The following is a 19,650-nucleotide window of genomic DNA, read 5'->3' as shown; positions in this document are numbered from 1 at the left end:
TCGTCGACGGGACCGATGACGAAGATTTCCTGTGAACTTTCGTCGACGATGATTTTGCGGATGACGAAGCAGATTTCTTCGTCGACGACAAGGTGATAGGTATCGTCGACGAGACAGTCTTTAAGCTAAGCGATACAATAGTCGACATGGAAGACGACGACTATCCGGAGGCTGACGCCGTCCTCGACGATGGCAGATCTTGTCGTCGGGACGATCGTCGACGCTTCGACGAAGACACATGTTTCGGAGCAGAAACATGATGGGAGGCAGCAGAAGACGCCGGAGAGCCAGGTCTCGTGGGCGTAGAGGTAGTAGGAGTTGGTGAAGACACTGCAGGAGCCACAGACAGGGAAAGGTTCTTCCTCTTTAGAAAAAATGAAGGCTTATCCTGCACACTACTACGTTTGGAGGATACTTTTGAAGGTCCAGATTGCAAACTTTCTGCATCTGACAGTGCCGAATCCTTATCCTTAAGTCGCTGAAGCCAAATAAGAAGACAGCCTTTTCTGTCCTTAAGGGTCTTTGTAGAGAAAGTCCTGTAAAACTTGCATTTACCTACCTCATGGTCGGGATAAAGATAATAAATGCACTTCTTGTGGGTGTCCTCAGAGTAAAGACGTAATTTCCCACAAGAAGAGCAAGGTAATGTAATGTAATGTAATGTAAAAGAGCATTTGTACCGCGCAGCAGCCACTTCAAGGAGCATCAAGGCGCAAGATACTGATCCAGAGATGTAGGAAACAGGTAGGGCGTAGATGGAAGCTCACCCAACTGTTACACTAGGGCTCTAACACAGGTGTCCTGTAGCTTGAAAATCCAGGTTTTCAGTCCCTTTCTGAAATCTTTTTCCTTGTCTAGGGCACGTAGGGAGGGTGGAAGAGTGTTCCAGGCTTTTGCTCCGAGTCCTGGGAGGGATTTACCACCTCTCGTGCTGAGCCTGAACCTAGGTACTGACAGGAAATTTGAGCTGGATGATCGGAGATTGCGTGAAGGGTGGTATCTGGCAAATCTCTGCTGTAGGTATTTTGGTCCAAGAGCGTGGGTGGCTCTAAAGGTAATAATCAATATTTTAAAAAGGACTCTCTTATTTATTGGGAGCCAATGCAGTGTATTTAGTGCAGATGATGCGGAGGATTTCCTCGGCCATTTGAGGACTAACCTAGCTGCAGCATTTTGTACCATTTGAAGTTTATGTGTGGTGGTTTTAGTAGTACCTGCATATAGACTATTACAATAGTCTATCCTCGACGTCACTAAGGCAACTGTTACCGTCTTCCTAGCCTCTAGTGGGAGAAGGTCACAAAACTTCCTGAGTCCTTTAATGATGGCAAAGCAGTTACCTGCGACTTTCAGGGCTTGCTGCTTGAAAGATAGGTTGCTGTCAAATGTGATCCCTAGGTTTCGTGCCGATTGAGTTGTATTTGGTGGGATTTCTGCCTTTTCCGGCCACCAGGTTTTGGGCGTGAAGTTGTTATTTGGGCCCATAGGCACGATTTCTGTCTTGCCTGTGTTGCATTTTAGGTGATTGACTTTCATCCAGTCGAATGTTGCCGTGAGGCAACCTTTAAGTTTTTCTTCCCATTCCTGTGTGTCTTTGTCCAGGACCAATATCAATTGAGTGTCGTCGGCATAAGCCACAACATCAATTCCAAATGACGATATTAGTTTAATTAAAGGGGCAGTGTAAACATTAAACAGTGTTGGGCTAAGGCTCGAGCCCTGTGGACGCCCATCTTTATTAGTTTTTCCTTGGAGCGAAATTCGCCGAGGGTAACTACTTGTCTTCTGTCACTCAGGAAGATTTTAATCCATTTCAACACTGTACCAGAGATGCCAGATGTTTCAAGTCTATTAATCAGGATGGCATGCGACACAGTGTCGAAGGCCGCCGACAGGTCTAATAAAATCAGGACGGCCTTCTTACCCTGGTCCAGTGCCATGCGGATGGTATCTGAGGTGAGCAGGAGGGCAGTTTCCGTTGAGTGTTGTGCCCTGAAGCCAGATTGATTGGGATGCCAGGCTTCGTTTCCTTCCAGGAACTTGGTGATCTGTTTGTTTACACAGGCTTCAGTGATTTTACAAAGCATTGGGAGGAGAGATATTGGTCTCAAATTGGATAAAGTGGTAGGGTCAGGGAGAGGCTTTTTTTGTAGTGGTTTGACTGCCGCTAGCTTCCATTCAGCTGGGACTATTGCTGTGGTCAAAGAGGAGTTCACAATACTGTTAATCACAGGGTTAGTTACCTCGACCATAATGTCTAGCAGTGCAGGAGGACATGGGTCGAACGGAGAACCTGACTTAGCAGCTAAGATGGCCTTATGGGTCTCGTCCAAGCTGATGGGATGGAAAGTTTCCAAACCTGTCCCTTCCCATGATTTCCTAATCTACCCTAACTTCAGAAGTGATGAAATCCTTGGTAAGTGCTAGTACCTTGTTTTCAAAGTAGTCTGCGATGGTGTTGCATAGATGCTCCGAAGGCGGGATTTCTTGTTCTAGTATTTTGGGTTTATTGAAGCTATTGACAATTTTAAAAATAATTTTTTGTTTATTTCTGGCATTTTCTACTTCCGAGGTGTAAAAGTTGGTTTTGGCTTGTTTAATCAGTGCATGATATGCGCTTCTGATTGATTTGTAATTATTCCGGTATTCGATGCAGTAGTTTGTTCTCCATCTGCGTTCGGCTCTTCCCACCTCTCCTTGTTTTATTTTTAACATGGGTCTAAATAAAGACTTCTTACTTAAAGACATGCTGTGAAGACTGGAAAACTTGAAGTTGAGAAAACTGAGCAGAGCTCAGGAAGACTCCCTTCAAACGACGTGGGTAGAAAATCTGAAGGTCTGAGCTCTGAGGAGAAGGTTCTGGAAGGGTGCTGGCGCCTGATTGGCTGTAGATTGGACTAACATAATGACAGGAATATGTTACAAGTGTTTTCTCTCTCTACCATATATTCCTCGTAGGAATTGTTTTTAAGTATTTACTATGTATTTTCTAGTATTATTTCATGTGTTATGTATTTACATACATATGTTATTGGTATGTTATTGCTATTTTATTTACCGTGGGACTCCCACTTCGACGACGGGGAATATTCAAGCATGTGAATCTATGAAAGACACCCTAATACTGGAGAAATCCGAGAACTTTTTCATCTCAAAGAAGCAGCTGCCACTGTCCTGGCTGCTCGGAAAATGAAATGCATGGCGCTGAATGCTGCAGGAAAGCATGTCATGCCTGCTGTAGGAGAAACTCATTAAAGAAAATAGCGCTTACACACTAAGACTTACCATGTAATGCAGAAGTAAAAGGGCCAGTCCTCATGGGAGGTTACAAATGAAGACAAGGCGGTACTAGGAGGGACTAACAACCCTATTAACAAATCAGAAGCCAGCATTTATGAAGGACAATGACACAAGCCAATGACAAATATGGGCGGGGCTTCTATTACATACTCCAATACAGCATGGCTCGCAGACCCTAAGTATATGCAATGTACTGGAAACAATGAGACTTCAAAAAAGTCAAGCTGTCTGTAGTGACACCTAAAAATGGTAGCTTGAGCATATTCATAACTATATACCAAATGAAGTGCTGAAATTCTGACATACCATGAGCACCTAATAGCCATGCACAGGATGGAAAAACAAAGATAAGCCCAGAAGCACTTTTTTCTAGAGTAGAATTCTATGTACTTTAGGCAGCACCCTTAGAAAGCAGTCACACTAGGATAGTAAGTCTTCGCATTTCTCAAGCTTGGAGAGGCAGATTCTAAAGTAGATACTACTCATGTCTTTGAGTGAAGGAGTCAATGTAAACAAAAGGCAGACTGCCCGGATTATTATAAGCTGAACAAGCAGCAATTAATTTGTGCAGGTGGTTGTAGGTGGTGAGTGCCAGCACTCATTTTTGGGGCCGGGACTTATTGTTCGCAATGATACATACCCAGAGTTCAAGTGAGAAAGGCAGAAACGAGAGTATAAAGGAGAAAAAGAATTCCAGCAAAGAAGTAGCAAAAGGAGAAAGCAATGATGAAAAATAACATGCAAGATTGAGGAAGAGACAGGACGTTTAGGATAATGGAAGAAAAGCATGTGGATGGAATCACAAACAGACAATCTTTATACAAAGCAATACCCAGTTAAGAAGCATGGGAGGTGGGCTCCTAAAAATTCTGGGCTACTGGCTTTTTTTCTTAACATATTAAGCACTGCTAAGCCGAGTCTTCCTGTGCTGCAGTTGAATTTCCTCCACAGGTCTTAATCTTATGACTTCTGTGGGCCTCTCCGTGAATCACTACTGGAAACCTAAGACCACAGCCTAAGCTATTGCTGTACTCGTTTGATAGAAAAGAGCGGTGCAGGGCATATTGTGAGCTTTAGTTGAAGTATTCATGTTAATCACAGCCCCTCACGAACAGTGAGAGAGGTGCGCGCGCACCTTAAAGGGAACAATGGTTATCACCGACCGTTGCAGCATGGAAGAGGGACATGGATTGGTGCATGTTCTGAGAAAAGACAGTATATGTAGCAAGGGGATGCCCCAGGAAGTGGTCACAAATATGGAATGTATTTCGAGGTAATATATGTGCCCCCCCGACCACCCTGAATCAGGATGATCCACCATCGCCATAACTAAGTTACCAGCTTATAATCATGACCTGACTCTAAATGTCATACCCTATGCATATTCTATACTAAGAACTACCTTGTAATGTCGATTTTTGTTTTGTTTAATAAAAAGAAATATAATAGTTATGAGGGACAAATAAGAGGTATACCACATTAACAGGCCATGGCCATAATATAGCGTATCAAGGTCAACAGCAACAAATGCACTGTTGATGACTGTCAGAAATGAGCATGCCTTCATTGAAGACTCATACCACTTGAAAGATGTTCAGTAAAACATTCCATGAGTTCCACAATGTACAGTTGTAGCAAACCAACAAAACTGAAGAGGAAGCAACTTTTAATATGGTGGGAAACAGCTGCCAAAAGTGCTTACCCTGAGAATACAATTGATACGAAACAGTGCCTCCCAGATCATAGATTGAGCTTATTTCATGGGTAGGGAGCTACAAGATACTACCTACTAGTAGTAATATTGTAGCTCCCTGCCGATGAAATAAGCACAATCTAGGGTGTGGGAGGCACTGTTTCGTGGCAACTTAATATTGATTCCAGCCTCCGCAGTCCGTAACCGAATCACTCCCCATTAGGATACCCTGAGAATCCATGCATTTGCCTTTCTTTTTGGCGGGGGCAGTCGGCTGCGAATGGGGTTAGAGGGAATTCTTCTTTGTGTTACACACTGCAAAATTGCGCAAAATATAGTGTACTGGCATCCTTTTTTCACTTCAAGATGAAGATGTGGCCAATGTAGCTTATGAATTTTGGTTACATTATTGCCTCTCTATCTCTTAAGTGTCTTTACCAGCTTTCCTGAAGAAAGGCGAACAATATCCATTTAAGAAGACATATCTAAAAGAAGTGCTCCGGGGTTCCGCAGGTGGGCGGGACTATTCAAGGACTTATAACTATACATGGAAATCTCCTACGAGAGAACAATACTTTTGAAAAACGTGTACTTTGTATATTTAAGAATATGTTGTAGGATCATATAAGAGCAGAGGAGATTAATATAGTTTATGAATAACAAAGGTTCTCATGATGGTAACTCTTTTACTACACATTGTTCCTAATGTTCCATGTTTAATTTTAGAGATTGTAGAGGCACAGGGCGTCTATCTATAGGCAATGTGATAAGAGGATCGGCGTCTGTCTGCAGTCAATGTTATAAGAGTATCACTCACTTGATGCATTTTATCCACTCTTCTTTCTCTTCAGTCGTGGGTGCAGAGATCCGATACACAGTGTGATTGCCTTCCACCACTCGGCCATCAGCCTCCGTCTTGCAGGCTTTAATTACCTGGTCTTTATTGTCTGGTATGTACAGCTCAAAGCAGTTCTGAACATTGAAAAAGAGGGAGAGGCAGGAAGAAAATACAGAAAAGTCAAGAGAAGTTCTATCATTGACTTTTATGAAAGTTAACATAATGCAATATACCATCAGGTACAGAGACAGCATGGAATCTCATATATAGTCAACAAAGACTCTTCTCAGCATCTCTCCAATTGTCTGGTCATTAAACAGGTAGAGTTAATCTTAGATGGTCAATTATGTACTTCAGGCAAATGTCCCTAGTAACTGTAATGTTCATCAATGTGATTGAATAGATACTATATATATATATATATATATATATATATATATATATATATATATATATATATATATATATATATATATATATATATATATATATATATATATTCACTGAAAAAACCATAGGTTTCACACCAGTTATAGTTAGCTGGAAATTATACTGACATAAAACCATTGAAATTCCACTTTATAGTTAGTTGGACTCACTATAACTTGCGCGCCTGCAATGCACTGCTGATGACGTCACAGATTACATCACTCATGACATGGTCAGTGACATCACTCATGACATCACTGATGACACCATCCTTGTGACAGAGTGGCAGACCTCCTTTCACTGTAAAGTAACCCTTGAAACACATATTCAAAAATAAACTTATCATCTGTGCTGGGGATAACCATAAGTGCCCGAAAAAACCCTACTTTTTTGCAGAATTATTTTTGCTCCAGTTGAGCCATTTACAATTCCGTACAAAAAAAATATAAAACTGTTCAGAAAAGGCATAAAAAGTAAAAAAAAATTCAAAAATAAAAATATAAAACAACAAAAAGAAAAAAAACAGTTCTTTTCAGAACTACCTCCCATTTATATAAAATGACTTACATTTTTAAACACTGCCATTCTCTTTTCTCCCCGGTGCGCTCCCCGGTGCGCGTACTGGGCGCTCCCCCCGCGCAAATCGAATATTTTTATTTTTATTTTTTTTTTTGCCCCGCGGGGCCCTTTAATAGCCCCCACATGAAACCTAGGGGGTCAGGGGGGTCTACTCTGCCCCCTAATGGTCTTTCCCCCCCCCTGTTTTGGCCACCTCTTGTGTCTCGATCCTACCGAGACACAAGATGGCGGCCGCTCCGGACAGTTTGGAATGTTTATCGACACCCGAGAGCCAATCAGCTTTCCGTGCGCAAGTCGCGTGGCGCGCCCGGTGCGCGTACCGGGGCGCTGCCATAGATATATATATTTTTTGGAACCTAAATTACTCAAAATCCACTGGAGCACATATCTTGAGACATAGCAAAGGGCTACCAGTCCCTACAAATTTGCCAAGTTTGGTGGAAATCCATTCAGCCGTTCGGGCTAAAAGTGAGGTCGACCGCCCTATGGAAATTAACATGGGGAAAACATGTTTTGGGACCCCCCCTTTTATCTCAGCCCCCGCTTGACAAATCCCCCCCAAACTTTCAGGGAAGGACCAGGGCGCCGCGAGGCCGTTTTGAGGGAATTGTCAGGCAGATTCATCAACCGGCGCCAAAGTTATTCCAAATAGAATTTTGAGATTTAACATTGAAAAAAATCCTAACTATAACTACCTACTGGCGACCGCCAGTAGGATATATATATATATATATATATATATATATATATATATATATATATATATATATATATATATATATATATATATATATATATACGCACACATATACACACACACACACACACACACATATGAAAACAAGTTACTTACCTGTAAGGAATCTGCTACTTACCAGTATGCATCTGTTCTTGGCATGTAGGGCTGCTGACATTCATATCTGTGCATAGATCGCCGCCTAGTGTTGGGTCCGGATGATTGCACCTTGTTGTCCTGGAAGAGTCTTCGAAGTATCACGAGATAGGTGGCTCCTCCCTTGGACTACAGTGCGCATGGGCATCCTCTCCATCTTCAGATTGTTTTTCGCCATTGTGGCAGAGATGGAGTATAGTACAGTAAGAAATGTCCATGCAAAAGAGAGAATGCTACAGCTGTAACAGGCACCGGCGAGGAGGGTGGGCGATATGAATGTCAGCAGCCCTACATGCCAAGAACAGATGCATACTGGTAAGTAGCATGTTCCGTTCGAGGCATGTGGGCTGCTGAATTCATATCTGTGCATAGACTGTATAGCAGTATCTCCTCTAGCGGTGGTCACCTGTGCCAGCTGCAGCAGTTTGAAAAAGAGTTTTAAGAACAGCCTGCCCTACAGCAGCTTGCTGTTTGGAATGTACGTCTACACAATAATGTTTTGTGAAAGTGTGTATGGTAGACCATGTGGCTGCTCTACAGATATCCTCAAGGGGAATATTTCCTAGGAAAGCCATGGATGCCCCCATTTTGCGCGTGGAGTGTGCTCTTGGGGGGACTGTTAAAATGTGTTTAGCTTTTTGATAGCATATTTGAATGTATTTAACTATCCATCTGGCTATTCCTGACTTTGATATGGGATTTCCTTTATGTTGTGGTGCGAAAGCAACAAACAACTGTTTTGTTTTTCTGAATGCCTTTGTTCTGTCAACATAATATAGCAGAGCTCTTTTGACATATAGGGTGTGTAGGGCTCTTTCAGCTACTGACTGGATTTTGGAAGAACACTGGCAGTTCTATAGATTGGTTGATGTGGAAATTGGATATGACTTTTGGCATAAACTTAGGGTTTGTTCTAAGTACTACCCTGTTTGCGTGTATTTGCATAAAGGGTTCTTGAATAGTTAGTGCTTGTAGCTCGCTAACTCTTCTAAGTGAGGTAACAGCAATAAGGAAAGCCACCTTCCATGTGAGAAATTGTAGTTCACATTAATGTAGGGGTTCAAAAGGAGGCCCCATAAGTCTGGCGAGTACAACGTTTAGATTCCTGACTGGTGAAGGTGGGTTTTTTAGAGGAATTAGTCTTTTGAGGCCCTCCATGAACGCTTTTACTGCTGGTACTCTAAACAGTGAAAGGTGTTGTCTGTTTTGGAGGTATGCTGCTATAGCAGCTAAGTGTAGTCTTATAGAAGAATAAGCTAGGCTGCACCTTTGAAGGTGCAATAGGTAGCATATGATGTTTTGTATAGAAGCATCTAATGGATTGATTTGGTTATTGTTACAGTAAATAACACATCTTTTCCATTTAGCTGCATAACATGCCCTAGTAGTTGGCCTTCTTACCTCCTTAATGATGTTCATGCAGTCTGGAGGCAAGTTAAGGTATCCAAACTCTAAGACTTCAGGAGCCAGATCGCTAGGTTCAACTGATTGGGATCTGGGTGTTTGATTTCTCCATGGCCCTGAGTCAGAAGACTGGGTGTGAGTTTTAGCCTTTGATGAGGCACTACTGAGAGTTCTAGGAACGTTGTGTACCATGGCTGCCTTGCCCATGTTGGAGCAACTAGGATCATAGTGACTGACTTATGCCGGAGTTTGCATGCCACTAGTGGAATTAATGGAGCTGGGGGAAAAGCGTACGCAAATCTGCCTGACCAGTTCATCCATATCGCATTGCCCAGTGACAACGGATGTGGGAACCTGGCGGCAAAGCATTGGCATTTTGAGTTTTCTTTTGTGGCAAACAGGTCTATTTCTGGGTGCCCCCATTTTTGAAAGAATGGTTGGAGGTCTTGAGGGTGAATCTCGCATTCGTGTAGTTGCTGGCTGTGTCTGCTGAGTAGATCCGCTATCTGATTGTCCTTCCCAGGGAGGTGTTCTGCCAGGAGAAAGATGTTTTTTGGAATTGCCCACTTCCATATGCTTTGCGCTTAGTGAGACAGTTGTAGAGAGTGCGTTCCTCCCTGTTTCTGTATGTAGTACATGGCTGTCATGTTGTCCGTCCGGATCAACACAGTCTTGTTGTACAGGTGTTTATGGAATGCTTTTAGAGCTAGAAATATTGCTAGCAACTCCAAATAGTTGATATGCTATTTTTTCTGCTGGGTTGTCCGAAACCCTTGCACTGTGTATTGGAGTACGTGGGCTCCCCAACCTAACAGTAATGCGTCCGCTGTTATCACTATTTGTGGAACCTGCTCTTGGAAGTCGTCCTTTGGAAAGGTTTTGTGGGTTTCACAACTGCAGAGAGTTGTACGCACGACTGTTTAACAACACTAGGTCCTTTAATAGTCCTTGAGCTTGGCTCACTGTTTTGCTAGGCATTCCTGCAGTGGGCGCATGTGAAGTCTGGCATGAGGGACAATGAAAATGCAGGAGGCCATCATGCCTATGAACTGCATGAACACTCGAGCTGACAGGGAGTGTTGTGGTTGGAATTTGCGAATGAGCATTTGCATACTGGCTATCCTCGCTGCGTTTGGATATGCCTTTGCCAGCGAGGTGTTTATAGTAGCTCCCAGATATTACTGTATGTGGGATGGCTGTAGGTTGGATTTAGAGTAGTTTATGGAAAAGCCTAAGATGTGTAGCAGCTGAAGTGTTTGAGACATGTGGCTCTTGCACTGTTCGTACGATTTTGCTTGTATCAGCCAATCGTCCAGGTATGGATAAACGTGAATGTGTTGTCTCCTTAGATGTGCAGCTACTGTCGCTAGACATTTTGTGAACACTCTTGGAGCTGTGGTCACCCCAAAGGGGAGAACTTTGAATTGATAGTGCTGGTTTTGGATTGTGAACCTGAGATACTTCCGGTGAGAAGGATGTATAGGTATGTGGAAGTACGCATCCTTGAGGTCTAAGGTTGCTAGGAAGTCTCCTTGCCTTAGCAACGGGAGGACTTGCTGTAGAGTGATCATGTGGAAGTGCTCCGAAAGTGTATACTGGTTTAGGGGTCTGAGGTCCAGTATTGGTCTGAGGGACCCGTCCTTATTTGGAATGAGGAAGTATAGTGAGTATACTCCTGTTCCTTGGTGTTGGAAAGGGACTGGCTCTATGGCCCTCTTTTCCAGCATACTTGTCACCTCTTGTTGTAACAGGGCGATGTGTTCCGTGGACATTGGACGGTGTCTGGGTGGTATGTTGGGTGGAGTAGAAGTCAGTTCTAGACAGTAGCCATACTGGATAATTTGTCTTACCCACCTGTCTGTGGTAATGTTGTTCTAGACTGGTAGGAACTGTTGTATTCTTCCTCCGACCGGTGTTATGTGGTCTGGAGGTAGTGTATTGAAGTCACTGTTTTGTGGCAGTGGAGGCTCTGTTGTTATTGCCTCCATGTCCTCTCCCCTTATTGCTATTTCCTCTGTATCCACCTCGATTGGGACCTTTATTGAAGGTGGACTGGGTATTGGCTTTATATGCCGAGGCACCTTGTGACGTGTTGCCTCGTGCAGCTCCTCTGTATGATGAGCGCCGAAAGGAGCTTTTATGCTGTTGGAACTGCAGCGTACCCATTGATTTTGCAGTCTCAGTGTCTTTTTTCAATTTACCCAGAATATTATCTACTGCTGGTCCAAAGAGGAAGTCTGGATTGACCAGCTGGTTTAGAATAGTAGATTGCACCTTGCTCTTAAAGCCTGAGATGCGTAGCCATGCGTGTCGTCTTAGCAAGACACTAGTGTTAACGGATCTTGCTGTGGTATCTGCAGCGTCTAATGCACATTTAATGGAAGCATTTGTGATGAGCTTCCCCTCCTGAATAAGAGCATCAGCTTGTTCTTTGAATGGCTCAGGTAGATGTTGCAGTATGCTCTCTAGTCTATTGTAGTGTGCCCTATCGTAGCGAGCTAGTAGAGCCTGCGTGTTAGCTATTCTCCATGAATTGGCTGCTTGTGCAGCCACTCTTTTTCCTGAGGCTTCAAGGATTTTTGATTCTTTATCGGGAGGTGGTGCTTCTCCAGTTGTTTGGGAGTTAGCCCTTTTTCGTGCATTAGCTACAACTAGTGAATCAAGTGGTAGTTGATCTCTAATGTATGTGGGGTCTGTAGGGGCAGGACTATATTTTTTACTCAAACCTAGTGTTGATAACACGTGCTCTAGCTGTATCCTTAAAGATATCAGTGGCGTGTTTTAGTACACCCTTTAACATAGGGAGTGTTTTAACTGTTCTCTCAGAAGAGGCAAATGTGTCAAAAAGGAAATCCTCCTTTATTGGGTCACTATGCATATCAACATTGTGGTATAGTGCAGCTCTGTCCACTAGGAGATTAAATGCTACTGTATCATCTGTGGGTGATGGTTTAACTGGGTAGGAGGTGTCAGGGATGGGATGTGTATCATATGGATCTTGTTGATTGTCCCATGTGTTATCCTGTGTCTCTGGGCGCTGTGGATAGTTATAATCTTGCTCCGGATCCTCTTCTGCATAATCTACATTATACTCTAACTGTGTAGGAGAGTAAGGGGCATAAGACGTGGTAGGCATAGTAGGAGAGACCGGTTCGAAAGGTCTAAGTGGAGAAGTGGCAGAGTCTTTCTTTTTCTTTAGAGGAATTGGTGAAGAAGGTTCAGTGTCCACTGGTCTCTTCTTTTTGCGGTAAACTGTTACCTTGCCAGTCTCAGGGTCTATGTACAGTTTTGATTGTTCCTCTTCTATAGGATCACTGTCCTTGGTTTTGGAGTCGAATCCTTGGGTTTTGTCTTTTTTGGTTCGACGTTTGTTTTTGGATCGACAGGTTTTGTCGGTTTGATAGGCTTAGGTGTCTTTTCAGCCTTCTTCGGGTCGAGGCTTGGTTTCGGATAGACCGGACTTGTAGGTCGGACCGTTTTTTTCGGAGGTTCGACCTTCTTTGGTTGTTTGCCCTTTGTTGAATCGATTGGTTTCTTCGGTTCGACTGGGTTCTTCGGAGCAGTTGTGCTCGGGTCGATCGGCTTTGGCGCAACCTTCTTTGGTTGGACTGCTTTCGGTTCGTCGACTTTCGGTTTCGGTTCGACCGGCTTTTTCGGTGCGACATTCGAGTCGACACCCCTTTTCGGGTCGACGACCTTTGGTTGTAAAGGCTTACGCGGTACGTTGAGCCTCGGCGGCCTTTGGGTCTGCGACTTTCGGTACGATGACCTTCGGTCCGACAGCCTTCAGATCGACAACCTTTGGTTTTTTGAGAACGTGACTTGGGCCTGGAGTGTCGAAAGGCTTTTTCTTGGTATTCGTAGCCGAGCTTGAATGCGGGGCTATTGAATCAGTGTCTTGATCTTGGCTAAGGCCTGTTGGCGATGCCTCGACCGGAGCCTTTGTTCTCGGTAGAGTGGATTTCAGGGGCAGTGTACTCACTATTCGCCCCTGCGGGATCTGTTCGTCTTCCGAATCGTCCTCGACGGCCACGATTTCTAGATCAGAGTCTTCTACGTCGACGAGCTCTTGGTCGTCGTCGAAAATGTTTTCCGGGTCTGGTGCTGGTCTCTGCATCTCTTGCCTAGCGGCCCGTCGATTCCGGATCGTCTTTTTGGAACGGAATTGGGCACAAGCCAGGCAATCTTCTTCTTTATGGTCCGGTGACAAGCACTTGTTGCATACTGGATGTCCGTCAGTATGCGGGTACTTGGAATGGCATTGTTGGCAGAATTTAAATGGACTCCGTTCCATCGACGATAGGCCCACGTGGCGTCGAAAGGCCAAACGGGCCGCGTCGACGACCGGAGAGAAGAAGGAAGTTTATCAGAGGTAATAGCCACCAAGCGGAAACAATACCGTCGATTCCGAAGGCCTTTAAAAAACGTTTGTTTCGATTCCAAACTTCGAGTGTAGGAGAAACATCTGAACCCAATGGCGGAAAAAAACAATCTGAAGATGGAGAGGATTCCCATGCGCACTGTAGTCCAAGGGAGGAGCCACCTTTCTTGTGATACTTCGAAGACTCTTCCAGGACAACAAGGTGCAATCATCTGGACCCAACACTAGGCGGCGATCTATGCACAGATATGAATTCAGCAGCCCACATGCCTCGAACCTTCCTTTATCCAGTATTGGTATCTTTCATAGACTCACATGCCTGAATCATTCCCAGTCGCTGAGGCGGGAGTCCCACGGTATATAAAAAAGCAGTGCCAAAGGTAAATTACAGTAGTAGGCCTAAACTCTAGTAGCCTATCTACTTCATTATGCCAAAAGGACCAACAACTTTGTCCCAACCAATCAGCTTACAGCACCCTCTACAACACTCTCTGCAGAGCCAGTTCTCCTCAGATTTTCGTTAGCACAAGTGGGAAATGAGTATCCCCAAAATAGAGAACTGACTCTCCGGGGAGGAGGGTGGGTGCATGTAAATCTATGAAAGACACCAATACTGGATAACTGAAGTTACAGGTAAGTAACTTGTTTTTTCATCCAGTATTGGGGTATCTTTCATAGATTCACATGCCTGAATCAGAGTAGCAAGCAGTATGCCAGGTAAGAGTCGGTTGCGGATGGTGGGAGACTTATACTGATACACTCCCATATTTAACAACCAACCAGTGTGAAGCAAGTAAAAGGTAAAACATGACTAGATTCAAAAGGAGCAGTCATAGAGTATCAACCAGGATGAGTAACACCACACATAATAAGTAGGCAAATTGAAGTATGTCTATATACACAATACACAGTTCATCTATAAATACGTTTGTACCTATCTATATTATATATAAATATATTTAAATATATATATTTTAATCACTAAATGAAGGAACACGGGTTACCTGAAGTTGTTCCTATTGAAATAGATGACGTAAGACCGCTTGACCAACTGCCGCATCTTCTTGACTTGTCGATTGCAGGCAGTTATGTCTTGTAAATGTCCAAATTCTGTTCCATTTGCGTGGACTTCCCATGCTTTCATATACCGTGAGTTCAGTTATCATGAGTAAATCCATGTTTCTACACCATAATGCTAACGTGGGGGGTCTGCCGCGCCCCATCTCTGCGCTATGTCTCTTTTTGCTACTATGCAGCCGAGGGTACACCAGGTCTGGCCGTAGCGAGTGAGGTCAGCGGGGTCCCAGATATTGAGGAGGCATTTTCGTGGCTCAGGCAGGATGGAGATTTCTAACGTTTGTGAAATGGTGCGCAGGACCTGTCGCCAATATTCTATTATAATAGGACAATCCCACAGGGTATGGTATAATGTGCCTTCCTCTCCGCATCCCCTGAGGCAGAAGGGGTGTGTCACGCGGTGTATCTTGTGTAGGGTGGTCCTGGTGTAATATACACGATGTAATATTTTTAATTGTATAAGTCGGAACTTGGCCTAAATGCCCACTTCCCTAGGGGACGCCAGGGCAGCCTGCCACTCCAAGTCAATCCATATCTCCCACCTCTGTTACCCATCGGTCTCGGATTTTAAGTGTGGGGTCGGGCATATTGTTAAGGAGTTTACGGTAAGTAAGGGATGTAGCACGCTGTTGCATGAAGTCTGTGAGCAGACGGTCCTTCAATGGTGAAGCCTGTGGGACATCAGTATCTGCTGGGAGCGCTGTTAGTAAGGCATGCCTAATTTGTGCATATCTATATGTTTCAGCCGGTCCTACATCATAATGTTGTTGCAGTTGTGAAAAAGGAATTCCCCTATCCCACATATCTCCCACCGTGGAAATCCCAATATTATCCCATTGTGTGAAGCCCTTACTGTTTCTTAGTTGTCCTAATGCTCTGGTGTCCCAAAGCGGGGTGAGTTTGGTAACGATTCCCTTCCACCCCAATTTTGCCTGCGCCACGTACCATATTGCCACCGTCTGCTTTGTGGGTCCTATTAGTCTCGCGGCCTGACTTTTATTGTATAGTACCGCCAGCATGTTATTCGTGCCTAATTGTATTCTGTCTGCTCGGTATGCCGGATCGTCTTGGGGAGTATGAATCCACTGGTTGATGGTTTTAAGTTGTGCTGCCCAGTAATACAATTGCAGATTCGGTAATGCAATTCCGCCATCATACCAGCTCCTATTCAGTTTAGTTTGGGCTGTGCCTGGCGGTAAGTCGCCCCACAAGAGGGCCGAAACCTGTGCCGCAGTTTGCTTAAAATATCGCGGTGGTATTGGAAATGGCGTATTATCTAGAGCGTAGAGGAACCTTGGCAGAGCCATCATTTTATATAAGGCTGCTCTACCCAATAATGTTAGAGGCAAAGACGCCCAGTGTTTGACATCACGTTTTAGGCGTTCTAAAGGAGGTGTCAGATTGTTTTTGATGAAGTCTGCGGCTTCCCTAGTGACCTGTATACCCAGGTATTTAAAGGAGTCGTTGGCTATTACTATTGGGCAGTCGGCGGGGAGTGAAGGATCTGGACCTTGTAAGACGAATAGTACTGATTTGGACCAGTTTATCGTGTATCTTGATATGTGCCCATGTGCATTACAGAGTTTAAGAATTTCAGGTATACTATGATTAGGATCCGTCAGGTAGAGCAGCATGTCGTCGGCATAGAGGGAGACACGATCTTCCCAGGCCTCCGTCCAACGAAGGCCTTTCAGTAATGGGATTGCTCTAATTAAAGTGGCCAATGGTTCCAGTGCCAATGCAAACAACAATGGCGACAATGGGCAGCCCTGGCGTGTTCCTCTGGCTAGCCGCATAGTGTGTTATATGTGACCATTGGCTGCTACCTGGGCCACCGGTTCAGCGTAGAGGAGTCGTATTCAGGCCTGAAATTTAGGGCCGAAGCCAATATGTCTGAGGACCGCGAAGAGGTATTGCCATTCCACCAGATCGAAGGCCATTTTAGCATCCAGTGATATTATCACTGTAGGCTCCGAAAGTGTCGGAGCACGCGCCAGTATCCCATGTACCCGCTGGAGGTTAAGAGCGGTGTTTTAGTGTGGCATAAAGCAAGATTGATCCGGGTGGATCAGCTGATGAAGGTGGGGCATTAGTCGATTTGCCAGTACCTTCGCAAAAATATTTACTTCCGCATTAAGGAGGGATATTGGGCGATATGAGGCACACTCTGTTGGGGGTTTACTTGGCTTGGGAATCGCCACGATCGTTGCTGTGCGCTGGTCAAGCGGGAGCATAGTTACCTTTAGGCTATCATTATACATGGCCAGCAGCGGTGCACTAAGCGTGTTAGACATGAGCTTATACCATTCTATGGGGATCCCGTTAGGGCCCATCGCCTTCCCAGATTGTATGGTTCCTATAGCAGACTGCAGTTCGTCGGTCGTAAGGTCTGCTTCAAGTTCCGTGACTGCCTGGGGTGGGAGGGTGCAGGTTTCTATGTGGCCAAGTGAGGTGAGGGCTTCAGGTTCTGTTATTTCCCTTTCCGGGGTGTAGACGTCTTCGAAGTGGTCCACCAGGGTATGCACTATCTCCTCCGGGTGTGTCTGTAAGACACCATCCTTCGAGTACAGTTTTTGTATCCCTCTAGGCCCAGCTCGTTTGCTATCCAGCCATGCCAACATTTTCCCGGCTTTATCCCTTATGTCGTACACTCTGTGTGCTGTTGCAGTGATGTAGTTTACGGTCTGGTGTTTCAAATGGTCTTAGTAGCGCTGCTGCTGTAGCTGCAGGTCATGGGCCGAGTCTAAGGAGGGATCCGCCATATGTGTTATATGTGCTGTGTGTAGGGCGAGCTCTATTTCAGTCAGTTCCCTTTGCTGTGATCGTTTATGCCCCGTGACGGAGGCTATAGCCTGCCGTCGGAGGACCGTCTTATATGCTTCCCACAATGTGGATGGTGAGTCCATGGAGTCGGTATTTTGAGCAAAGAAGTGCTTAGTGGTGGATTTAAGTTCTTTCCGTATGCCTGGGATTTGTAAATAATTAGGGTAGATGGGGTAAATCCGCCTGCGTGATTTTTCCCTGCAAGAGAGGGTCAACAATACAGGCGAGTGATCCGAGATGCCTCTGGGTTTGATTTCTACATCTTTGATACTTTGTAGCCTTGATCCCACCATTAGAAAGTAGTCAATCCTCGATAAACTATTGTGTACTGTGGAGTGGTATGTGTACTGGGTCGCTGCTGGGTGCGTGTGGCGCCAAACGTCTATTAATCCCAGTGCCTGTGCAAAGCCCTGGAAGCGGGAGCAGCCCGACACCTGTGGCTGCGCCGGAAATCTGTCTACTGCGTGTTCATGGTAGTGTAGAAGTCGCCCCCCAGAATGAGGTCCCCTTCCGGTAGGGTTAGGAGAAATGCCCCTAGTGCGGGCAATGCCACCGATTGTAGTGCCGGAGGTATGTACACCAAGACTATGTTGAGAAGTTTCCCCTCCCATTGCCTTGGACCGCTGCGAAGCGACCCTGGTCATCTGTCTTAGTCTGCAGTGGTATAAACAATGAGGTCTTTTTAAAGAGAATACCTGTCCCTCTCGAGCCTGAAGTGAACTCAGCGTGCGCCGCCATCTTGTACCCCCGTCTGTCTAACGCTTGACAAGGTTTGCCTACGAGATGAGTCTCCTGTAGAAGGACTGCTGTTGGCCTGTGTCTTTTCAGAGCCTGCAGTACCAGATCCCTCTTAATTTAGTCACCCAGACATCTCACATTCCATGTCAGTATTTTCAGGGGGGGGGTACGTTTTTTTTTGTGTCGCATCAGGACGGACGTCGCCTCGTGGACTGTGCGCCATGGAATGTCTATCGGATGTGGGGGATGCGCTGCCGTGTGCTGACATTTAAACGTCTGTGGTGTCGCCGCGGTCCCACCGCTTGTGTTCCTATTTTCTCAGTCATATTGCAAATATTCTTCCTGTGTGATTGTAGCTTGTGCCTGCCATCTATTCCTGTCCAACATTAAAACATGAAGTAACCAAAACGTTCCCATCCCTCCCCTCCCTGCTTCCCTGCTCAACGGGCTTGGAACCGCCCGCCAACCCAACTTGGTAGAGAGCTTTACCCCATCCCAAACCATAGTACTTGCTTGTCGGGGTTCAAGGTCCGTAGAGGCGGCCCTCCTCGCATGTCCCCCGGGCATGCCTCAGTCCAGAAGCTAGAGTCAGGCCATTTCGAATAGGCGGTGCAGCGTTGGAAACCGGCTGGTGCCTAGAGGCTAATGTTCATTGTTCCAGTCTATCTTCATCTGCCTCCGGTCTCGGTGAGCGGCTCGGTCCTTCCTGCTCATGTTCCTGGGTTCCAACGTGGTCGCCTTCGTGCTGCTGTCGCTGGTTCCCGTTGGTGCGCCGCCGTGTTCCCACCGGTCGCCATCCCTCCAACCAGTCATATGCCATGTCCACGTTTTACCGTCGGCCACCACTCGGAGCCGAGCCGGGAATAGCATGGAGTATAGCAGGCCACGTGCTCGCAGTTCCTTTTTGACTTCCAGGACACTTCTCCTGCGACGGGTCACCTCCGCCGTGTAGTCTGGGAAGAACGCAAGTGTGGAGTTTTGCACACGGATCGGCTGGGATGTTCTTGCTGCTTGTAGGATTGCGTCCCTATCGCGAAAATTGAACAGTCTGGCTAGCACCGGTCTTGGGGGCGCCCCCGGTTTCGGTGTACCTCCCGGGACTCTATGGGCCCTTTCAACTGAGAAGAAGTGAGATAGTCCCTTAGGTTGTAGTTTAGATTTAATTAATTCCTCCACATATAGGTCCATCGCCAGAGTCCCTTCTGTTTCGGGAAGACTAAGAATTCGTACGTTGTTCCGTCTTGATCGCTCTTCCTGATCATCCAGTTTTTCTTTCAAAAGTTTATTTTCTGTTTCGATCCGCGCCATTGCTCTCTGTAATTCCGATGTGTCCTCCACTAGCGATTTCGCAACTATTTCGACTTCTTTGACTTGTTCAGACATTTTGTGGAAGTCCGCTCTTAGTAAGGAGACATCCGTCTATATCATTCCTACCGTCGTCTGGACCGCCGTTAACGCTTTCATAATGTCCTCCAAGGTGACCTTTTTCGCCCCTC

At 45.4% G+C, this 19,650-nt stretch overlaps 1 protein-coding gene across 1 annotated transcript in view; it reads right to left on the bottom strand.

Annotated features, from left to right (window-relative positions):
- CYTH1 (cytohesin 1) overlaps positions 1–19,650 on the bottom strand; it is a 635,562-nt gene that overhangs the window by 127,039 nt on the left and 488,873 nt on the right. Inside the window, exon 10 of the mRNA XM_086931079.1 lies at positions 5,811–5,965. Coding sequence (XP_086787205.1) covers positions 5,811–5,965 — 155 coding nt within the window. The remainder of the gene's footprint in view (positions 1–5,810; positions 5,966–19,650) is intronic.

The sequence above is a fragment of the Lissotriton vulgaris genome, chromosome 7 (genome assembly GCF_964263255.1).
Source record: "Lissotriton vulgaris chromosome 7, aLisVul1.2, whole genome shotgun sequence".
NCBI lineage: Eukaryota > Metazoa > Chordata > Amphibia > Caudata > Salamandridae > Lissotriton > Lissotriton vulgaris.
Note: the sequence above shows the minus strand (reverse complement) of the source record. Positions and strands in the feature narration are given on the sequence as shown.